At 43.4% G+C, this 20,344-nt stretch overlaps 2 protein-coding genes across 2 annotated transcripts; one reads left to right on the top strand and one right to left on the bottom strand.

Annotated features, from left to right (window-relative positions):
- Window positions 1-6,896: 6,896 nt before the first annotated feature.
- On the bottom strand, window positions 6,897-8,004 carry LOC133909757 (uncharacterized). The gene has a single exon (XM_062352313.1). It carries the CDS (start codon window positions 7,949-7,951, stop codon window positions 6,998-7,000), a length of 954 nt encoding a protein of 317 aa, XP_062208297.1. The 5' UTR covers window positions 7,952-8,004; the 3' UTR covers window positions 6,897-6,997.
- A 6,330-nt stretch (window positions 8,005-14,334) lies between these two features.
- On the top strand, window positions 14,335-17,512 carry LOC133893649 (transcription factor Pur-alpha 1-like). Its single transcript, XM_062334740.1, has 5 exons — window positions 14,335-14,722; window positions 14,829-14,876; window positions 16,575-16,727; window positions 16,822-17,064; window positions 17,148-17,512. The coding sequence occupies exons 1-5, from the start codon at window positions 14,408-14,410 to the stop codon at window positions 17,298-17,300; spliced, it is 912 nt and encodes a 303-aa protein (XP_062190724.1). The 5' UTR covers window positions 14,335-14,407; the 3' UTR covers window positions 17,301-17,512.
- Window positions 17,513-20,344: the final 2,832 nt, after the last annotated feature.

Here is a 20,344-nt window from a genome sequence, read left to right as displayed (position 1 = left end):
AAGATTCAACCGATATACGACCTACCTTAGCTCCCCAAATCGAGTCGCGAGGGCCTAGATTCGCCACCACCGAAGGTGTCATCACCTCCCTCATGTCGTCCCACCCTAAGTCACCATCGTCGTTGCCCGTTTTGAGATGTTGTGGTCTAGATCTATCACCATCGAGGGCTGAGGGTTGGCCGGCCGTGCAAATTCGGGCCTCTGCCACGTGTGCCCTGCCCATACGCATCCCCCTTCGTGGGAAGAGCTACGGCTCACCGATGCTGAATGTCGCGTAGCGCATAGGTAGGGATGGCAATGGGGCTCCGTTCCTTGGTAACCTACGGGGAATTTCCATATTAGGGAATGAGTATGGACAAATTTGATCCCATAAATTTATATAGGGATGAGGACGGGAAGGAAAAGGGCCCCCTCTAGAACATTCCTTTGAATGGAATTGTTCATTGGGTTTGACTTGTTCGATGGGAAGGCGATCCCCATCTCTGCTGCTCGCTATATCTTTGATATCACACATATACATATTTTCTTAGTATATAAATATTTTACGTAGGGGAATAATAAATTTTTCTTATATTTTTTTATCTAACCTACAATATTTAACTTATCTTGTATTAATTACCCTCGCATGCATCAATTAATTACTTATTTATACTATAGACACGTTGTTAATATATAGAAATAATTAACTATGATTCAATTTTACATCCCCATTGGGGTTCCGATTCTTGCAAAATTCTCCATGGTGATAGAGATAGAAGAAAATTTCCCTTTGATAGTTAAATGGGGACGGAGATGGGGAAACATTTCCTGGCGGGGATTGACCCTATTGCCATCCCTACGCACAAGGCAGCCTGAGTCCTACATGGCCATCATTAAGCGCCACAGGGGTCGGGCTCTTGTGCTCAGTGTCTGGGCCTGGATGCTGCCCACTACCACCCCTGGTCACCGCCGCTCGGATCCACCACTCCACCGCACCCTGAGCTGCCATCGCCCAGGATCCACGTCGTCCCGACCCGTCGATCGTAGCATGAATCGTGCATCCTGCTGCTGTCGACGGTGCCTCCACCCTCGACGTCGTCTCCCCCACCGTCACCACCAATGTTGCCACCTCCACCTTCAACGACATCAGCAACCAACCCTGTCAAAACACTATGGGTGTTGGTGGGCTTGAACGGTCGCCGTAGGCAGGATCCCTCTCTGCACCATGCCGAGCTTCCGCTCACAACTCATTTAGAGCGCAATCTCGCTTTCAAAAGGTGGGCTCATGGCAGATGTTACCGCTGCCTTGCGCGAGACCACTAAGATGCCTCTTGCCGAGATGTCTTTCGTTGTATCCGTTGTCAGCGCACTGGGCATTAGGAGCGATAATGCCTCTTTTGGTCCTTCACTCCTTTAGGCTTTCTCACTCGCTCCCCATCCGCCAAACCTCGCCAATCGCCACCAGTTCGAAGCTAGGCGGAGATCGTGGCTTCAAATCCGCAGCATGGACATTGCTCTCCATCACTGGTCTTACCTCGTCCCTTTGCTGGGCATGGCAATGACGAGGACTCCGTCTGCCGCAAAAAGGGGAGTGATAGGTGCAGATGCTGCTGCCATGCCCCTCAGGGCTCGGCCACTTTAGACCTTATATCTGTGCCTGAGCCTCTCTAGTGTAATCACTACGCTCCAAGCTCTGATAACTGATTGCAACCTGCTTGGAGGAAGAGTTGCATCCTCTCATGGATGAGATTTCTACCATCAAGCTGTGGCTGGCTGTATGGCCAACCAACTGAAGCACGTGGAGCCGCCTAATAAGGACTTCTTTGGTGCCAACATGATTGGTCTCTTTGGTCCCTTCTCCCTGATTTGGCGCTCTCCAACCTCGTCATTCTTTTCTTCTTTCGTGGCTATCTGTACACCTCCTAGAGACACACTGATCATGAACATTGCATCCCCGAACGACAAGGTGGGTAAGGCGCCATCCACCTTTGCAACACAGAAGCATCAGGAGTCACTCATGCTTCAGACGCAGAAGCATGAGGATCCACCTATGAAGCGAACGTTGCTCCAAGTCACTATTGCAGAGAGCGTTGCCCAACCGACTACCAAGGAGCGGTCGGGGCCTATGGCCAGCCTTATGTTGCAGCCCCAAGCTTATGCCGCTAAGGTGGAAGATGGGTCAACCGCATCACATGTGGCCACGACCCCTCTGGATTACGAGCATCACACAAAGGCTTCATTCCTCCCTGCACTTGAGCAAGAGTCCCTGATATACTCCTTGGACTACTTGGGGATTGATTTTTAACAATTAGAGGCGGTGTCCCCTTTTTTGAGCAATTGTCTGACGCTTACCTCCCCTCATTGGCAACCGCCTTCACTGTGTTCGAGCTGAAGACCTTGGAATACTCTTTGGGCTCCCCCGCTGCGCCTTATCCAATCTCCTTTGATGTTCATGAATGTTTGCCTCTTGTGAGGGTCGAGGATCCCCTTGTGCTCCAGTGCTGAAGGTGGCACTGACAAGACACAAGAGGAGGTCCTATGATTGGTCGAGGGTCCGTTGAATTGCTCGCCTTGTCTAGAAGTACCTAGCCGTTTTCGATGGATCACCTTCCGTTTATACTCTCTCGGATCATTTTGGTTACCGGCCTTCAAGCTTATGTGTAGCCACTTGAATGGTCGAATCTTGCGGACCGCTTCGAAGTAGTGTTGTTGTGGTTTTTTTCCTCTCTGTTGGCTCTTGTAGTCGCTTTATTTTGCTGTTGTTGTTATGGTGCTCTAGATTTAGCTCTTTAGTTAGGTTCTTAGCCCCCTCGGTTATATAGTTTTTGTTAGGTTTTCTTTAATTAGTCGAACATTTTAGCCTATCAGGTTTTAGTCTTCTTAATATAACATATAATTCCCATACAACTTCAGATTAAAGAAAAATGTTGAATTCTGATTCAGCTTGTGAGCATCGCTCAATAGAAAAGGCCGTGCTGTTTTTTAATGGTGTCGTACTAGTAGCAGCACCGTACCCGTCATTTTTTTGTGTTCGTACTGACCAGCAGATGAAGTCAGCAGGAACAACTACTGTGATGGGGTATTGATTGGTTCTTTCAAATGATTGCCCCAGCAATTGCAGTCTTGCAGATGACCAGGTACGTCCATGATACATGCATCGGAAAATCCATGTATTTTGCTTATTCTTGTTGAACTTGCCATAGTTTGATTGCATACTTGGAGATTCCCTAGTTATAGTAGTTACTAGAAAACACTGCGGCATTTACATATAAACTGTGCAATAATACTTGTATATTAAGGGTGCCTTTCATGGATTGGGACTTCTGGGCTACAACTGAATTCTAATGTTGTCTTTCAAGAACTACTTTTGTGTACAAGTAGGTATAGTATAGTCCGATAGCAATCAAGCGAGGACTAAGACCATATTCAATCATATTCTTTTCATTTCGTTCCTATTCTCTTTATTTTCTCTCATCTCCAACAGTTTCTCTTCGAGAGGAATCATGAAGGGAAAGGAGATAATTCTGGAGGTAATGACATTGGAAATCTCTTCATGATGAAAATCGTAAAAGAAGACCGTTGAAACGTTGAAGAGAACGAAAATTCTTTCACGACGAGAATCTAGATGGTGAAGGGAAACGGTTGATCTTAATCAACTGTGAAGTTTCACCCATGAGGTAGTGACCAACTATGGACTAATAAATCGAGGGCCTGTTAGTCTTTGGAGTGATTTGGCTTGTCTCTATCTTTAGCCATCTTCAACCATTTTTATTTTATTTCATTTTTTTTATGATTTTACTCTTTGTTTTTATTTTTTTATTTTTTTTAATCTCTAATAGTTTCTCTTTGAAGTAATTTGTAAAGGGAAAATAGAGAATCTTAAAGTGAAGATAATGACTTTCATAGCTCTATTTCTCCTCACATCTTCTCTGTACAATGTTAAGTCATGTGGTTACTTCTTGTCTAAAGTCTGATTCACAGCAGATGTGTTGTCAATTCATGCTTAAAGCTCTGTCGTGTGATCACTTCGTGTCTAAAGTATGAGTCACGGCAGAGATACTCTGCTGGCAGCAAGGTGTTATCATTTCATCCTTAAAACTAAGTCGTGTGGTCATTTCATATCTAAAGTCTGACTCACGACAAATGTGTTGTGCTGCTGAGTGTGGTTGCAATAGTGTGTGTTTAGAATTGATGCTGTGAACGACTATAAAAGATAATACTAAACTGCGTATGTTATCTTTGCCCCAAACACAAGCCGAAGTAAAAAGATGGCGAGCTATGGTATGCCTACGTTTGCTATACTACCGTCGTTGTGCAAGTGCGGTACTACATGCGAAATGAAGGTATCCCATGAGCTTGAAACCTATAGGAGGAGATTCTTTCAGTGTTCAAACATTGATCCTTCGTCCGTGTGCCATGGGATTTAAACATTGATCTTTCAACCGTGTGCCATGACCATATTATTTGCAATTGAATAAATTGTACCATGTCATGTAACGTTGTATTTTGTTTGCACGCGTACTAGTGGTAGGGTTCGTAATACGAACGGTTTTGATGTGGAAAGTTGCAAGCTAATGATTTATTGTCTGACATGACGACAAGTAGATACATTAAAAAGCGGCTCAGATTGCATAATGTTACACTTTGTGATGGTACGAGAACACAAATAATAAAAACATAGATGATAACGTAGTACCGAAATAAATATCCTATATAACATGATAACCACATAATAGAAATAACATAAACATATCAAAATATTATCTAATGGCGCAGTCAAGGGTCGTCGCCATGGGTTTTTGGGTGAAATCAATTAAAATGGGTTGCATATGGATTATGAAAAACGTAAAAAAAAAAATTAGAATTTTTGGAGCAATAGAACATTATTGTTTTGTACATAGAAGATGAGAAGAGAAAATAGAGTTGTAAACAGTACTTCTGGCACAGTAAAGGGTGTATATGTTTGAATTCAAATTAAATTAAAAGAAGAATATCACATGAAATGGTAAATATGCATATAACTATAGCATTACAAAGTAACTCACTTTTTCACTATATAAATTAGGGCTACAAACAATTTTAGAAATTAGTGTGTCACATAAGAAGAACATTAGTGAATTTTTCTAGATTTTTGAATTTCATTTGAGTCTCTAACAATTGTTAGGTGTTATAAAGTAGGCTTTCTTGAATAATTTTACTTTAAATTCTAAATAGATTTTTTAGGTGAATTCAATTAAAATAGGTTGCAAATAAATTATAAAATATGTATAATTTTTTTTAGAATTTTTAGAGTAACAGAAGATCACTATTTTATACAGACAAAATACGACGGAAATATTATCGATAAATAGTACTCTGGTTGAGTACTGTTCACCCATGGGTTAACCGCCCTCTAATGAGTGGTAAGGGAGTAGCACTATGCAGTGGACTGTTTACCTAACCGGTAAACGTCTATTTTTAAATATTTTTATCTAAAATATATTTATTTAATTATTTATGTTAGAAAATATAAAAATAAAAAAGTCCTTTCCCGGCCTGTCCCTTGCTGGCAAGCACTGTTTGGGCCCTCAGGTGAGTGTAAAGACATGAACCTGTTTTTTTTTTTTTAAAAAAGACGTCAAGAATGGAGGATAGGTTAAAAAAAGATATAGTAACAAAGAGATTTAAGTTAAAAAAACGAGCTATTAACGCAAGGTTACTGGTCACTCAACATAAAATGATTAAGGAAAATAACAAGATCAAAGTTTGATGATGTCCTTTTTCACATATATCCCCAGTCGTCAAAAACAGCTGAGAGCGAACCTAGAAATGCCTTCTTTCTCACCGACAAGCTGATAGAAAGCTCATCTCCACTGACTAGCATGCATCTTCCTGGCAACCACCTCAAATATACGCTGTTGATCATTAATTAACAGAGTTTATATCATGTTGTTGAGATTTCTTATGCATATAGTCCAGAAGTATCTATCCAGATACTAAGTGACAATTTAGATAGAAGCAAAGATGATTGGTAGGCCATGATTAGCTTCTTTCTTTCGAGAACGGCCATGATTAGCTTCAGAATGGAAGTGTGACCATCCATCGATTTGTATAGCCCTTTGCGGTTTCCATGTGTAACACCATAATGGACATAGGTGACACAACATCTAAGCAAGTTTAGGTATCTAGGAAATTTATAACTGAACATAAATGATAGCAATTGAAAACACCAATTCGTGGGCTCTTGCACTGAAGCTCCTGCAGAAACCACCTTCTCACTGTTGGATCCCTAGCATAGATGGTGAAGTACTGGATCGAAGTTAATTGTAAAATTTATTTATTTGAGTAATATTTAAAAACCTATAACTGTTTTGATATATATTAAAAAACTACACTTTATAGTATTTATTTCAAAAACCTACAACTATTTTGACACATATTAAAAAAAATATAACTTTCTCACCATGAGCCCACCTGCCATCCTCTGGCAACAGGTATATCCACAATTAATCCTTCTATTACATATTATAAAGGATGAAAGAGAAGTCTACAGTGAGAAAGTTGTAGTTTTTTTACCACATGTGTTAAAATAGTTATAAATTTTTGAAATGGATATAAGAAGTTATAGTTTTCTACAATATATGTTAAAATAATTATAGATTTTTAAAATTTACTCTTTATTTTTGGCGGAGGTACCGATTTCAATTTGGGAGAACCCCTTAGGCTTTGTATATTTTTTTACAGTTACTTCTGATAAGCAAAACTATATTAGTTATAGCTTAGGTCTCATGCAAGAATCACACAATTCTTGCAAAATTTATGTGAAATGCATGTGTTGAGTGTTTCATACAAGACCAGCTCTTCCTAAAATTTCCACTAATGCAGAAGATTTTGCGAGAAATGTGAGAAACTGATGATCGAGATATATACAGCCACATTATAACCACAGATCGGCACGCCGTATGTGTTAGCCAGTCATACATTTTCTTTTAAAAAAAAGAACCGTACACATTGACGACGGACGTCGATCGGTCTCCCGTCAACGGCGTAGCCGAAACTTCCAGCCATCGCCGTCCTTGTCCATCCCGCAGACATCGGGCCCGACGCTGGAGCGGAGGGCGCCAGCGTGGCCCGCGCCAGCCCCGACGACGTCATAGCCATGCAGCGCCATGAAGAGCCTCTCCTTCTTGAATGCCAGCTCCTCTTGCCCCGTCCTCCTCATCCTGTGCTTCCTGACGCCGCCGTAAGTTGCCACCGGCGGCGACCCGCTGGCCTTCCTCCGCCGGGGCCCTCCCCTGACCGGTACGGGCACGGCCTCCAGCCCCATGAGCTTGGCCACCACGCTGGGCTTGCACCATACCACGCTCTCCCCCGCGACCGTGGCCGGCAGCCGCAGGGTCCGCTCCGGGTCCATCTCGTATCCACCCGCGCTGCACGCGAGCGCCCCGCACCCCGCCCCAGCGGCGCAGCATACCGACGCCCTCGACAGGGGGCTGAGGCGGCCGCCGGCGACCACGCCAGCAATGGCATCGTTCCGGCCCATGGCATCATAGTATCCGCTGAACGACGCGCGGTACATGGAGTCCCGGTCGTCGAGGGAGAAGCGCGGGTACTGGCTCAGCGCGTCCCGCGCCGACCGGAGCACGTGGTCCGCCGAGCCACCGTCCACGCACGACATCCGCCGCGGGCACCATCCCTCCCCCTCCCCCGCCGCCGCGCGCCGCGCCTTCCTCGCTGCCTCCTCCTCCAGGTCCAGCTGCAGGATCATCTGCTCCAGCGTGACCGCCGGACCACCACCAGCGCCACCGGTGCCCGTGCCGCTCACCTCGGTCTCGGCCACGCACGAGCCAACCATCGATGGTGGCACCGTGAGGAACGACGAGGACGCGGCGCCCGCGCCGCTGCCCAGCTCCTCCTTGCCGTGGAGCTGCTGCAGCGTCGACGTGGAGGCGACGCCGTGGCAGAAATTGCGGAGGCCGCGACGGCGCATCATCTTGGAGGCGACCGAGTTCGATCTTGAGCGGGAAGAGCGAGGTCACCTGCCGGTGCTCTCTGATGTGACGCCAATCGCCGTCTGGTCGGCGAGAAGTATTATACGTACTTACGCGTGCGGCGCAGCTAGCGACGTGCACCGGTCGAGGCTTGCGCGCTCGTGATGCCGTTTATGTTGAAGGGATGACCGACGCATGAAGAGGTGCATGACTGAAGTGAATGTGATGGAGGTGGTGCAGCGATGGGGATCACATGAAAGCAAACGTACACGATGGTCGATCGATCGATCCTTTTTTTTACAAGAAGATCGATCGATGGGTCACAAGTGCATAGTACATATGGTACAATTGGAGTCACAAGGTAAAGCATGTGAGAGCGGCCAACGAGACCATACCTTTCATTTCAAACTTTTTTAAGGGCATGTACAAGTGCTACAGGCGGCTTCTGTCTGCTGTGCATTTCCACATTATTTGTAAAATGTAATAGATTGTCTATAAAAATCTATATAACACAATATTATTTACAACATGTGAAAAGTTGAACCCACAAATTACATGTGACATTCTTATGATGGGAAAGGTGTGTCTATAACAATGTTCTCTCAAGGTACACATTATTTGTTGCACACCAAATCGATCACCTTCTCTCTATTGCTGCAGTCTCCTCCATCTCATGAATAATTCGAGTTGTCGTCCCTTATAACAGCTGGCATCACTCACTGTACATGCGCTAATTAAAATAGTTCACATTAAAATTGTCTGTGACATGTGCAAAAAAAAGTAGGATGAAGGCTACAGGATGAACATCAGCTGGTGCAGTGACGACAATGTTAGCATGTGCTCCTTCTCTGTATGTTGGTCTAGACATACTAACGTAATTGGGAAATCAAGATGATACTGCGGAAGTGGCAGGTTAACTCATTGGCACCACCCTTTCAATGGCAAACATACCTACCAAACCAACAATCTACATGCATAGGTTTGATCCGACGGTGATTACTATTGGTGTCCACCCGATAATATATTTTTTCCTGGTCAATTCGAAATTTTTGAGGTTATTTGGAACACAGGATTAGAGGAAAAAGTATGAATGTGGTGCAGCGTAAAGTTGAAACCTAAGAATCCAAGACAGAGGAATGGGGAAAATGTGCCGTTTGGATCACAGGAAAGTTGTGTGTCAGCCTCCTAGCTCCATTCATGTTGTGTCCAAAATTTTATTAGGTCATGGTCTTCGAAAAATGCAATAAGATGGAGGGATGAATCCTGCAGAAGAAGATACTCTGGCAAGAAGGGAAAGGCACCATCTGCGAAGTACCTGCTTTGCGCAGTGCACTCTATTACTCCGGCGAAAAGGAAATCTTGAAGGAAAAAAAAAACATAACAAACAATAATGCAAATCTGAACTAGGACATACAGAGCAAGAGAACTTAGTAGTATAATATTAACAAGAAGGAGCACCGGTGGGGAGGGAGAGACGACAGAGCAAATATGATTTCCCTTGGGTCAGAGCAGATGTTTTATTTCCTGTGAAAAGTACAAGTAGAGATCCTTAAGAACGGAGAGCACCGTTCCTTTGTTCCAAACGTGCCAAGAGGAATCCTTTCCAAAGGAATAGAATCCTGTGAGAATCTTTGATCCAAACAGAGCCTGACGGTGTCTTCGGAATAGCTATTCCGATATGATTTTTTTTTCTTACAATAGTTGCCTACTAGAGTTCCTATCTACACGAGTTTCATTGCTGAGACTAGTTTCTATACAGAGTTATTTTGACCTTACACAAGATGATCTCGAGAGCTGTTTGGTAGAGTTCTGGTTCTAATTTTTTTTTAAAGAATAGAGTATTTTTAGTTTAGAAATTTAAGAGTTAAAATTATGGATACATTGAATATATTTAGGTAAGCTATCATGTTTCTATTTAAAACTAAAAACTAAGAATTAAATCATTTTATATTAGCTTTCAATATTAAAACCTAATATGGAGCTAGAAGCTAGAGCTTTGACAAATATGATCTTAAGTCATGTTTAGCAAAGCTCTAACTCCAATTTTTTTTTTTTAAGCAAGACATCTCTAGTTCTAAGAATTTATAGAGCTAGAGCAATAATTACATCAGGAGCGTTAGAACGAGACATCTTATTTCTGTTTTGAAATAAAAGTAGAGGTCTAAACTACTTTAATCTTTAGACCTCAGATGAAGGTGAGAGCTTAAGGGGTATGCATTAGGGCGTGTTTATTTTAGCTGTAGACTAGTTGAGTGCCTGTGTGTTGCAACGAAAACAAAAATTTCATAAGATGACATCAAGCATATGTAAAAACTATGAACTTCAGAGTCAGAAATTACATTGAAGATGCAAGAAAAAACAATGCAATGTCTAGATTATGAGGCTCAGCAAAAATCTTGTAAGGTTAAGTGCTCGCTCGTGGGGTAGTGGTAAATCCAGACGGAAGACCCCATCTTTATATCCGGGTTAAGCAGCCACATATGTCAGGAAGATGAAGCGGAACCAACGCTGCGTCGCTCCATGACGTCCCCCATTAATCCTTGGGGCCCGTGGTCATATCCCAATCATTCCGCCAACACGTGGCAACATCTAGGGCAACGCCTCGTTTTCTCGCATGAACTTCCCATCACATTAATGACCTAGACTCCTTTCGACGCATGCCAGGAGTGTGGGCACAAGACCCTGAACGAACCCATGCATTATCCAGTCAAAACGCGCCAATGACACATCCCATCCTGCCGTCCTCAAAGAGGCAAACGTGGGGAGTTCCCCGATCCCACACGTAATCTCCACTCTAACAAACTCAAATGGCAAGAAGACCCATCACCAAAGAAATCCGAAGAATCTAAATCGGCCTCGGTATGGACCTCGGAGTGCATCACCTCCACTGACGCCCCTCCGGCCTCGGGTCTCGATACCGCATATACCAACTCCAACAGGGCCCGGAGCATGCATCCTCTACCAATATATTTTTGGTCTTCGACTTCGATGCCAGCTACACCTTCGACCTTAAACCTCGAGGCGTGTCACCACCACCAATGCACCATCATCCTTGAGCTTCGCCATCAACGTCCATGGTTCCCGTCGAAAAACTTCGCATGGACAGGGAATTACCTTTTGGCATTCTTGTTACCATACCAGGCTGGAGTTGGTTTTCCTCTATATCCTCTCACCCCATCCGAACGTCAGGGCCAGAGAATAAGGGGGTACTATTGGGAGAAAAGAGATCAGCCTGAGGATAATGGTTGAAGATTGTTATCAAAGGTCTCTCTAGAGCCTTCAGTCTCCAAACCCTCAGCTGGAGGCCCGATTTTCAGAGGCTGCGGGCCCCTTCGGGCCACATCTCTGGTTCATACATGGCCTTCCCAAAAATTAGAGCTACAGCAAGACCCTCCGAAGCCTTTGGCTTTCGGACTCTCAGCAGGAGGTCTGGCCCCCGAAGGCTGTGGACCACTTCGGGCCACCCCTTCGGTGCCTGTGCAGCCTTCCGAAGCCTAAAAATGCAGCAGGTCTCCGGAGATAATATCAGAGAAGAAAGGACACTCCATGCAATCGATTTGACGCGAGATGATGGGTGATTAATGCTGGTGCAAGTGGTACTTATCCTAGCACCCCAGTGCGATGAAAGTCGTCCTGACACCCCTGGTAGAGCAGTGCCGGGGCCGCAATTAGCAACCGACTCACCCATCAGGGGGCAGACAGCACAATAGTTACCACGGTAGATATTTATCTTCTATGTAGGGTAAAAAATAGTTATTCAGGATAAAACATAGTAATTCGGTCAGATCTTAAATATTTGTACATCGTGATAACTTGTACACTAAGCTACGTACCACCCTATAAAGAGGGGGTTGTGGTCATCTGGATAGGAACGGGTCACAAGGAGAACGCTCAATACAACACAAAGGGCAATATATAGGACATAGAGGTGCACAAACACAAAATCATACTGTGATACTCCCCCTAGACCGATCTATTTTTCTACTATTAATACATTTGTGGTGTTCATTTCTTTCAAACTTCGTCTCCAAACTTAAGTCTTCTCCTTAGAAGAAACTCTCGTTGTAGTTGTTGGAGCAAGACGATCTCATACTTAAACAAGAATTACCAACAAATATGCAGCTACAATCCTGAGATCTTCATGTTGGCAGCTGCAGATGCATCTATACAGTACAGATCAGTGGACTCAATATATTGCAACCAATGGTACCTACAATCGATTATGGCAGCACAATAGAGATGTGGAATCAGTTGGTATGAGTCTATGAGGGCATTGATGGGCAAATTCAGAACAAAATAAAAAGAGAAGATTGAAAGAAGGAATGAAGGGCACCTCTCGTGCCGCTACTATGCTTAGCCTGAGGCCTGGATAAAAAATTCTAGCAGAGGCTGGCAAATCTTGCCTCTCGCGCCACGCGCTGCAGACTCACAGAGGAGCTGAGGCCGAACACGATGACGCCAAAGACAGCATATGCTCATCAAACAACCTGATGATCAAAAGTCATGTCTATTAACAAAAACCAACTTTTTCTAAGAGCGTTTAAATAAGTCCTCTCTATATCTGAACAAATGATTTAGATATTTGTTACAAATCTATGTACATTTACACATCTATGTGCATTGCATCTTAGATTATATAGAGATGGTGACCTCCCAAGACTACAGATACATCAAAACTAACACAAACGCTGTGTTTGCCTTGATCAGTGAAGTCTCCATGAATTTTTGAATTGACAGGAAGCAAACCATGTTAGACAACATAGTTCTACTGCACATTCTTCTTTCATTTCAGAAATGATGAAGAGCCAAATAAATCCCTACAATTCAGTGTAATTTTCTTCATTTTTCTCCATATTATTTCACCAGCAAAGAACAACATTTCTGCTTCTAATCAAACATTTGGTGGTGTTCGGCACAATTTGATCAACATGCAGACAGAGAAACTATAAAAAATATACTCATTATGTGCATATAGTCATATAGATAGTAACTCAAACTTTGCATTCTCCTTGTTGACAATGCGGGGCTTGTTGACAATGCGGGGCACCAGGTGCCCTGATCAGGTCAACAGGGAGGAGTGCCAGATCAGTCGCCCGTCAGGTCAACATGGAGAGGTATCCCAATCAAGTCGCACGAGGCAATTCAAATTCCAAACCACATACACACTCTCACCTTCAAAATTGTTTGTCCCAAATACTTTTGCAGTCTCTAGAGCCTCAAAACCGTTCGTCTGGTGCTGTAACGTATAACAAGCAACAGCCCCAATTCAGTGCGAACTGCGAGAGCAACGATTATATTCTATATTCCTTTCATCCATATAGAATCGAGAAGCGAGAGAGCAAGGCAAAGGATCGAATCAAACGCGAACCCAAACTAAGCGGATCTAATCAAAATTGAAGTGAGCGGAGCAAACAAGCAATGGATAGGATGGATGGGTGCTCACCTCGTGCGGAGATCTAGAGGGGTCGAAGAGGCGAGGCGAGGCCAGGAGAGGGGAGGAAAGGGAAGGGGGAGGAGAATAGAGTGTGGGGGCGGTGAGGCGAGGAGAGGGAGGATGCTAGGGATTGGAGGGGAAGGAGGAGGAGATGGGGGGTTACGGCGCGGGTAGAACGGAGAGACCGAGATTTTTTTGTTTGGGAGAGGGAGGGAGAATGGTTTTCTAGTTTGAGAGAGAGAGGGGGACCGGTTTTTTATTAGATGGGTGGGAGGTGGGACGGCAGATCACGCACCACGATAGGGAATTAGCAATTTTTAGCTGTAGATTAAGAAAAACAGCTTGTAGATGGTAGATAAAAATGAATTGTGAAATCTGAATTGTAAAACTGGATTGTATGATCTACAGAAGCTGGTGAAAATAAATTACTAAATTATTATAATCTAAAAACTATATTATATAATCTAATTAGCTTGTTTTAGCTTACAAATTATTATCACAATCACCAATTAAAAACCGAAACAAGCATATCTTACGTAATGCCTTTCTAGCGAAAAAAGAGATAATTGTAAAGAAACCACTACTCCTAGTATTATTGCAAATTTACCATTAAAAAATTAGAAAAATACAATCATTCAAGTTGTATCTTTGAAAAAATAAAAAATCAGAGGTATTTGCAAATAAAAAAAAGACTACTCCAAAAGGGTAAAAACTGTACGCACCTTACCCAGTCCAATCATGTCATTGAGCGCGGGTGACCAATTCCAGGTCGGCACACCACGAGCGCGCGGCACACACGGGCGCCGCCAAACCCCGCCCACCAGCGTCCTACCCTCACCGTTCAACGGAGCCCACATTAGCCATGGCCCACACGTCAGTAAGAATACTCAACTCCGATACAGGTAACCCTCGCCTTTTCGGGTGTAAACCCCCTCGAGATCTATCCCCATTCCCAAGCTCGAGTTCGTTCGTTTAAACCCAAACCCTAATCGCGACCTCTATTTCCCAAAACTCTAGCCCAGCCATGGACGGCGGCGGGGGAGGAGGGGGCGGCGGAGTCATGGTGGGCGGAGGCGGCCCCGGGGGCGGGGGCAGCGGCATCGGGGGAGACGTGGAGCTCGTCAGCAAGACGCTGCAGTTCGAGCACAAGCTGTTCTACTTCGATCTGAAGGAGAACCCGCGGGGGAGGTACCTCAAGATCTCCGAGAAGACCTCGGCGACGCGCTCCACCATCATCGTGCCCGTCGACGGCGTCGCGTGGTTCCTCGACCTCTTCGACTACTACATCCGCACCGACGAGCGCGACGCGTTCAGCAAGGAACTGCGCCTCCAGACCAAGGTCCCCCCCCCCCTCGACTCCGCTATTAGGCCACTTACGGGGCTGATTTTGTTGTTGGTGTTGCTGATTTTGGCGTGGTTTAATTTCTTTTCGTTGCGCGGTGCAGGTGTTCTACTTCGATATCGGGGAGAACAAGAGAGGCCGATTCCTCAAGGTGACGTAACGTTCTATGTATGAGTTTTGGTGAAATTTCTAATTTAGTTAACGTTTTGATGCTGTTAAACTGCCAAAATTGGCGAACATCATTCTTGAGGAGTTTGAATATTTAACTAAAACAGGAATATTGTTTTAGCACACTAGAACAGGTAATTAAATGTGTGAATTTACCAAGTGAAAGTCCTATTTTTCGTCTTTCTGGTCATTTTGGTGTAACGTTTTTCGTACGATTGAAAAAGGTCCCCAATTTCTAGGTCCTAGACAGGTATGCTGATTAAAAATTGATATAAGTCTATTAAGTTTGTCATTGGTGTGTGGAGCGTAGACCCACTTGTCAGTCACACGGAGTCTTGTCTGACCAAGGCTCAAAGTCGAGTCCTAAAAAGAAGTTTTGAGCTTGCTTGGAGATTTGAATGTTTAGGTCCTAAAAGGGACCAGAGCCCGAAGATGGATGATCGAAATGGGACTTTCCCCTTTAGTAGTTGTGCCCTTCTCAGGTTTTGGTTTCCCCTATTCTGGTAACTTCACTTTTACTGGTAGTTACTGCCAGCTATTTATGATCCAAGTGGCAACTGAGCAAAAGGAGCATCTCGTGCTGGGCTGTAGTGGCATATTCCGTTGCGAACCATTCTGTTCTTTCAAAATTACTAAGTGTTAAATGCGTAGAATTTGACTTGAATGATTGAATCTTCTGTGGAAATGGAAAATAATCCAAGATGATGAATTGTTGATTCGAGATACACTTGACAGTTCACTTTGTATTATGTAGAAAATTATGCTTCTTTACATGCTGCTATTACATCGATTTGGCTATATCTTATTTACAGAAGCAAGTTTTTTGTGATAAGTGAGATTGTAGTCTTGACACAGAAAAAATGACTTTCTAGAGTTATTAGCTTGTGTTCAGTTTTGCTGTAGAGTTACCCTGATAGGACACTTGGGGTTCCATATAAAAAAGGAAAAGTAAAAACCTGATTGGTCAACAATCATACTGGTATGGCAATACCCAATCTTAATGTGTACAAATGGATGGTTTGCTCAATGAAGCAATTTGTTTCTCAGGTTGCTTGTTTTTTATTGAATCTTTCAGATTATTTTCGTGATAGTTATCTAAGATTGTGAGTTAGAGCACTGAATGCTTGTGTCTTAATCATGATGGTCAATTACAGAAATATATTTCAGCACTGAAGCTATAGTAATAGTTTTATATTGAAACTGGATTTATGAGGGCACCAATACCTGAAAACTAGACAACATGCAACCAACAGAAACAAGGTTTATTGGCAGCAAAGCATGAAAACATGCAGCACATGAATAGCATGAACTACAAGTCAGAAATTTCCACCTGAAAGTTTGTGTGGCTTAAAAAATCTCAACGCATTACACTATGCATGTTCTTAACATATAAAAATATTCACTTCGTCCGCAGAACATTGTGACAGATGGTATTAAAATATTGTTATATTAGTGCTTGGTGGGTTGCCATGCTAGTTGAATATATCCCCTTACTTGATCGAATACCTAAGCTTTTCTTATTTCTCTGAGGGACATAAACATAGGTGAGGCACAATGTTACTTATGATACTTTCAACTACATTATGCTCTTTGCTGTCATGTGCTTCTAAAATGACTCTATAGTATAATATGCGTGACATAACTATAAAATTTAGCTGCTGACACAAAATCCTCTCTTCAGGTTTCTGAGGCTTCTGTCAATAGAAACCGTAGTACCATAATAGTTCCGGCTGGAAGCTCTGGTGAAGAAGGTTGGGAAGCATTCAGGAATGTACTGTTGGAAATTAATAGTGAGGCTTCCCGACTGTATGTCATACCAAATCATCCAAACCAGGTACGGCAAACGAATTTAACACTTTGTGACATATTTGTGAAATCCAGCCTCTAATGACATCATTTTTGTGTTCTTCTGACATTGCATTGGCCAGCAACACATGGAACCACTAGAGCGCCTTCCTGGCCTTTCTGATGATGTGGGTGCTGGATTTATAGCTGGACATGGCAGCCAGCCTGCTACTGGGCCAGATGTAGATGTTGAACACTTGGTTGATCTGCCGCCTCAGGAAGAAATTAGCGGCATGGGCACGTCTAAGGTGATTAGGGCAGATCAGAAGAGGTTCTTCTTCGACCTGGGCAGCAATAACAGGGGCCATTATTTGAGGATTTCTGAGGTATCCTGTTGTTACCCATAACTTGTGAAAGCTCTACTCCCTTATCAGAGTAAGTTATTGTTCTTACTGCTTGTATTTTACAGGTGGCTGGAGCTGATCGTTCATCAATAATCTTACCGCTTTCTGGTTTGAAGCAGTTCCATGAAATGGTTGGTCACTTTGTAGATATAATGAAGGACAGGCTTGAAGGAATGTCAGGCGCCAACGTGCGCACTGTCGAGCCAAGCCAGAGATGATTACCTCGACCATGGCCTTGGCGAGACTGCTGTTATGCCTCCTGTAGGTGTGTTATGTGGTGTATGGTAATGTAGATCACGCAGTATTAGTTCATCTGGTGGGGGTAATAATGCTTCATTTTTCTTTTTTGAATTCAGTGCTGAGGATTCATTTGTTTGGGACCGTTTTTTTTCTGTCGGAGGAATAATAAGCAGTTCATGGGGTGGTATAAGTTGGTTGTTGCTGCATTGTCAGCTGTGTTTTCATGCATCATACTGGTCTTGTCCCGGGGAGCAAGTAACCGGTGCTGGTTGAGATTGTGTTGTGCGGTGTAGTGTAATTGGTAGTCTCTACATTGTGGATTCGTCCACCTGCATGTAGCATTACTGTGCATATGCATGTCACCCCTTTTGGTTTATATCTAAGATGGCAACATTAGAAGACTATTTAGAGTACGGAAACAGCTCCGGAGCGTTGGTGGGTGTTTGTCGTATGGTGTTGTCCTTAGAACAGTAATCGCACATCTTATTCGGTGTACTGCAATGCTTAGCTCGTGCGACACGGCTGTGTCAACCTATTTAGATTTGAGTCAATTTTTTGCCTTTGATATCTGTGCAGTTTTTCTGAGTACTTTGCTTCTCTGATTCGAGTTACTCGTTGTAGAGTCAGAGAATGACCTGGCTTGTTTCAGAGCAACTCTACTAGTACAACTTTATAAGTTCCTACTTATGCAATTATTGGACTCGTCCATGTCTCGCTCTGGTAAAATTTTCGATCTTTATAGTCATGTTTACAGCAGCAGGATGGCCACCATCATCCTGCCATTTTTTTTTTCATATATATGCCTTCTCGTGTACCGAGTTAGCTCCGGTTCCACGATGTCAGGCGAACTTTGCTTCCGCATTTGGGGCAGTGCTGATTCATAGAACATGCTTGAACAGCTGACCAACTCCATAGGGCGAAGGGAATCCTTGCCTGGAGCTGGCCAAGCCGGCTCCTCTGGTGGCGGGAGCTTGAGAAGCGACCTGAAAGCATCAGGCACGTCTTCTTCGACGCCGAGGCAGGCCCATGGTGCCAACGGCTACTGGTTCCGCAGGCAGGCTCTGGGACCTCGCCCACCTCGACAACCAAGACTTCATCGACGAGTGCTGCACCGACCTGACCTGATGATCGATCGATGTGACGAAACGCCAGACGCGATCGATCGATGTGACGAAACGCCAGACGCTGCATGTTTTGCCAGAGGGTAGAGACCATCCGCCAGTTACTGCGAATATATATATGCCCGTTTAAAAAAAAACAGCAGATATAGACTACCATCATCTATTCATCAGACGAGAACAAGATCTCGTCCGTTAAACATGTGAGATCTTACGGGTTCCGACGGTCAGTGCATTAAATAACCAGAGAAATTAACATCTCGTTTGTTCACTGAGCGAGAATTTGATCTCACCCGCTGAACGGATAAAAACTTCGTTTTGCCCGTTAAATGGGTGACACATTCGAATTAATTTAATTTACAGTAGAATAGGTATATGTATAATTTTTTTCTAATATAACTTTTTATATGAAAATTTTAAAAATATTGCACATTCACCCGATGAAAAATATTAGTTGTGTAAATAGTTGTCCAAAGGGTTCAGGGAGTTATTTATTTTATCCTTAATTTTGGTTTAATATATATTTGCCGATATTTCTTTATTTAGTTGATGTAAAAGTGTGTGAGCTATTTTTTTTTAGTGAAGTAACGTTGGAAGGATATAAAATTAAATTTGTCGAACAATTGTAGTTGTGAAGCACAATTATCATATAATCCAACATGGAGGTTACATATGCTGATAAACATTACATGCAATACGAGGTTTATTGTCGCTATGTGAATGGACCCTAACCATAAAGAGATAATAACACCAAATGTTGATATGTACGGTACGCTTAAAAACTAACCTAATAGCGTACCACTGCTAAACCTAATATGCCTTAGTAATACAAAATAGAACAGGTTACAATAGATGCTCTCTACTAAGTTTACCTATGATATTTGCCCTTTTGCAGGGCATCAGAGCCCTTCGCCTTAGCGCGACGGCCCTCTCCTGCTTCGCGTGCTTCAGCTACGGCACGCTCCTTCGCTGCTTTCCTCATGCGCTTCTCCTCCTGATGCTTCAGCTATAATGCTTCTTGCTATTGCTTGTACTCCCTGCATTAGTAAGCTTCCCTCCTCTACCGCATCTCTATGTCGACCCACCGCTTATGGTGCTCATTTTGCTTCATATTCAGTCATTCTGTGAAGTCACAAATAGATGGAGGAGACTAGATAAATGAAATAAGAGGGGAGATTAGCAAGACATGACATGAAATCATATGGAAAATACTACATGAGTGGTCTATGTCGCTATACCGGTAGGTACTCATACGGTCCATATCGAGACGGATCGTACTAGTAGTTAGCACACATGAAGAACCATCTGTCATAGGTGTAGAAGATATCGTAGGACTCGCGAAGCCTACAAAGGTCGTCACACAAGCACATTGGTGGTTCGCCCTCTTTGGGGATAAAAATCCTTCAATGTTTCTTGGGTGGACTTGGTTGTGGGGTGATTGTGGGTTCTAGTATTGGATTGACCCGTCGATAGAACCACACATTCAAGAGTACATCCATCACCTACATGTTATCATCGATGAATTGCAGGAACAATTACGCCAAGAGAGAGCTAGCAACGTTAGAAGACGCTATATCCAGCCTCGCATGGCGGGTCGAAGGTACAACTTGGAGTAATATCGATGTGTTATAGCGATCGATCGAGGATTTGATTTTGTATTTGCCTTGTACTATTTTTTATTCCCTAAGGCATATTAGGCGAAAACTCTGGTACACCATTAGGGATTTCGTATATGCTATTGTACGTTCGGTCGGCATGTTTATTATGATTGTTACAGAATGGTCGTTGTACGAGTCAATGGTGCGAATAGAATCATAAAACAAAAATATGGTACAGGAAAGATATTATGACGACCACAATAACATAGTAGCACGATGAAAGACAATTACATAACACCATGAAAT

Source organism: Phragmites australis, chromosome 2 (assembly GCF_958298935.1).
Source record: "Phragmites australis chromosome 2, lpPhrAust1.1, whole genome shotgun sequence".
NCBI classification, from domain to species: domain Eukaryota; kingdom Viridiplantae; phylum Streptophyta; class Magnoliopsida; order Poales; family Poaceae; genus Phragmites; species Phragmites australis.
This window is presented reverse-complemented; position numbering and strand designations above follow the sequence as displayed.

Bases quoted from the DNA above. Each gene is read 5' to 3' on its own strand.
- LOC133909757 (XM_062352313.1), bottom strand. From the start codon at position 7,951: ATGATGCGCCGTCGCGGCCTCCGCAATTTCTGCCACGGCGTCGCCTCC.
- LOC133893649 (XM_062334740.1), top strand. From the start codon at position 14,408: ATGGACGGCGGCGGGGGAGGAGGGGGCGGCGGAGTCATGGTGGGCGGA. The intron at 14,877-16,574 runs GTGACGTAACGT...TCCTCTCTTCAG, and splicing joins AGAGAGGCCGATTCCTCAAG to GTTTCTGAGGCTTCTGTCAA. The intron at 17,065-17,147 runs GTATCCTGTTGT...TGTATTTTACAG, and splicing joins ATTATTTGAGGATTTCTGAG to GTGGCTGGAGCTGATCGTTC.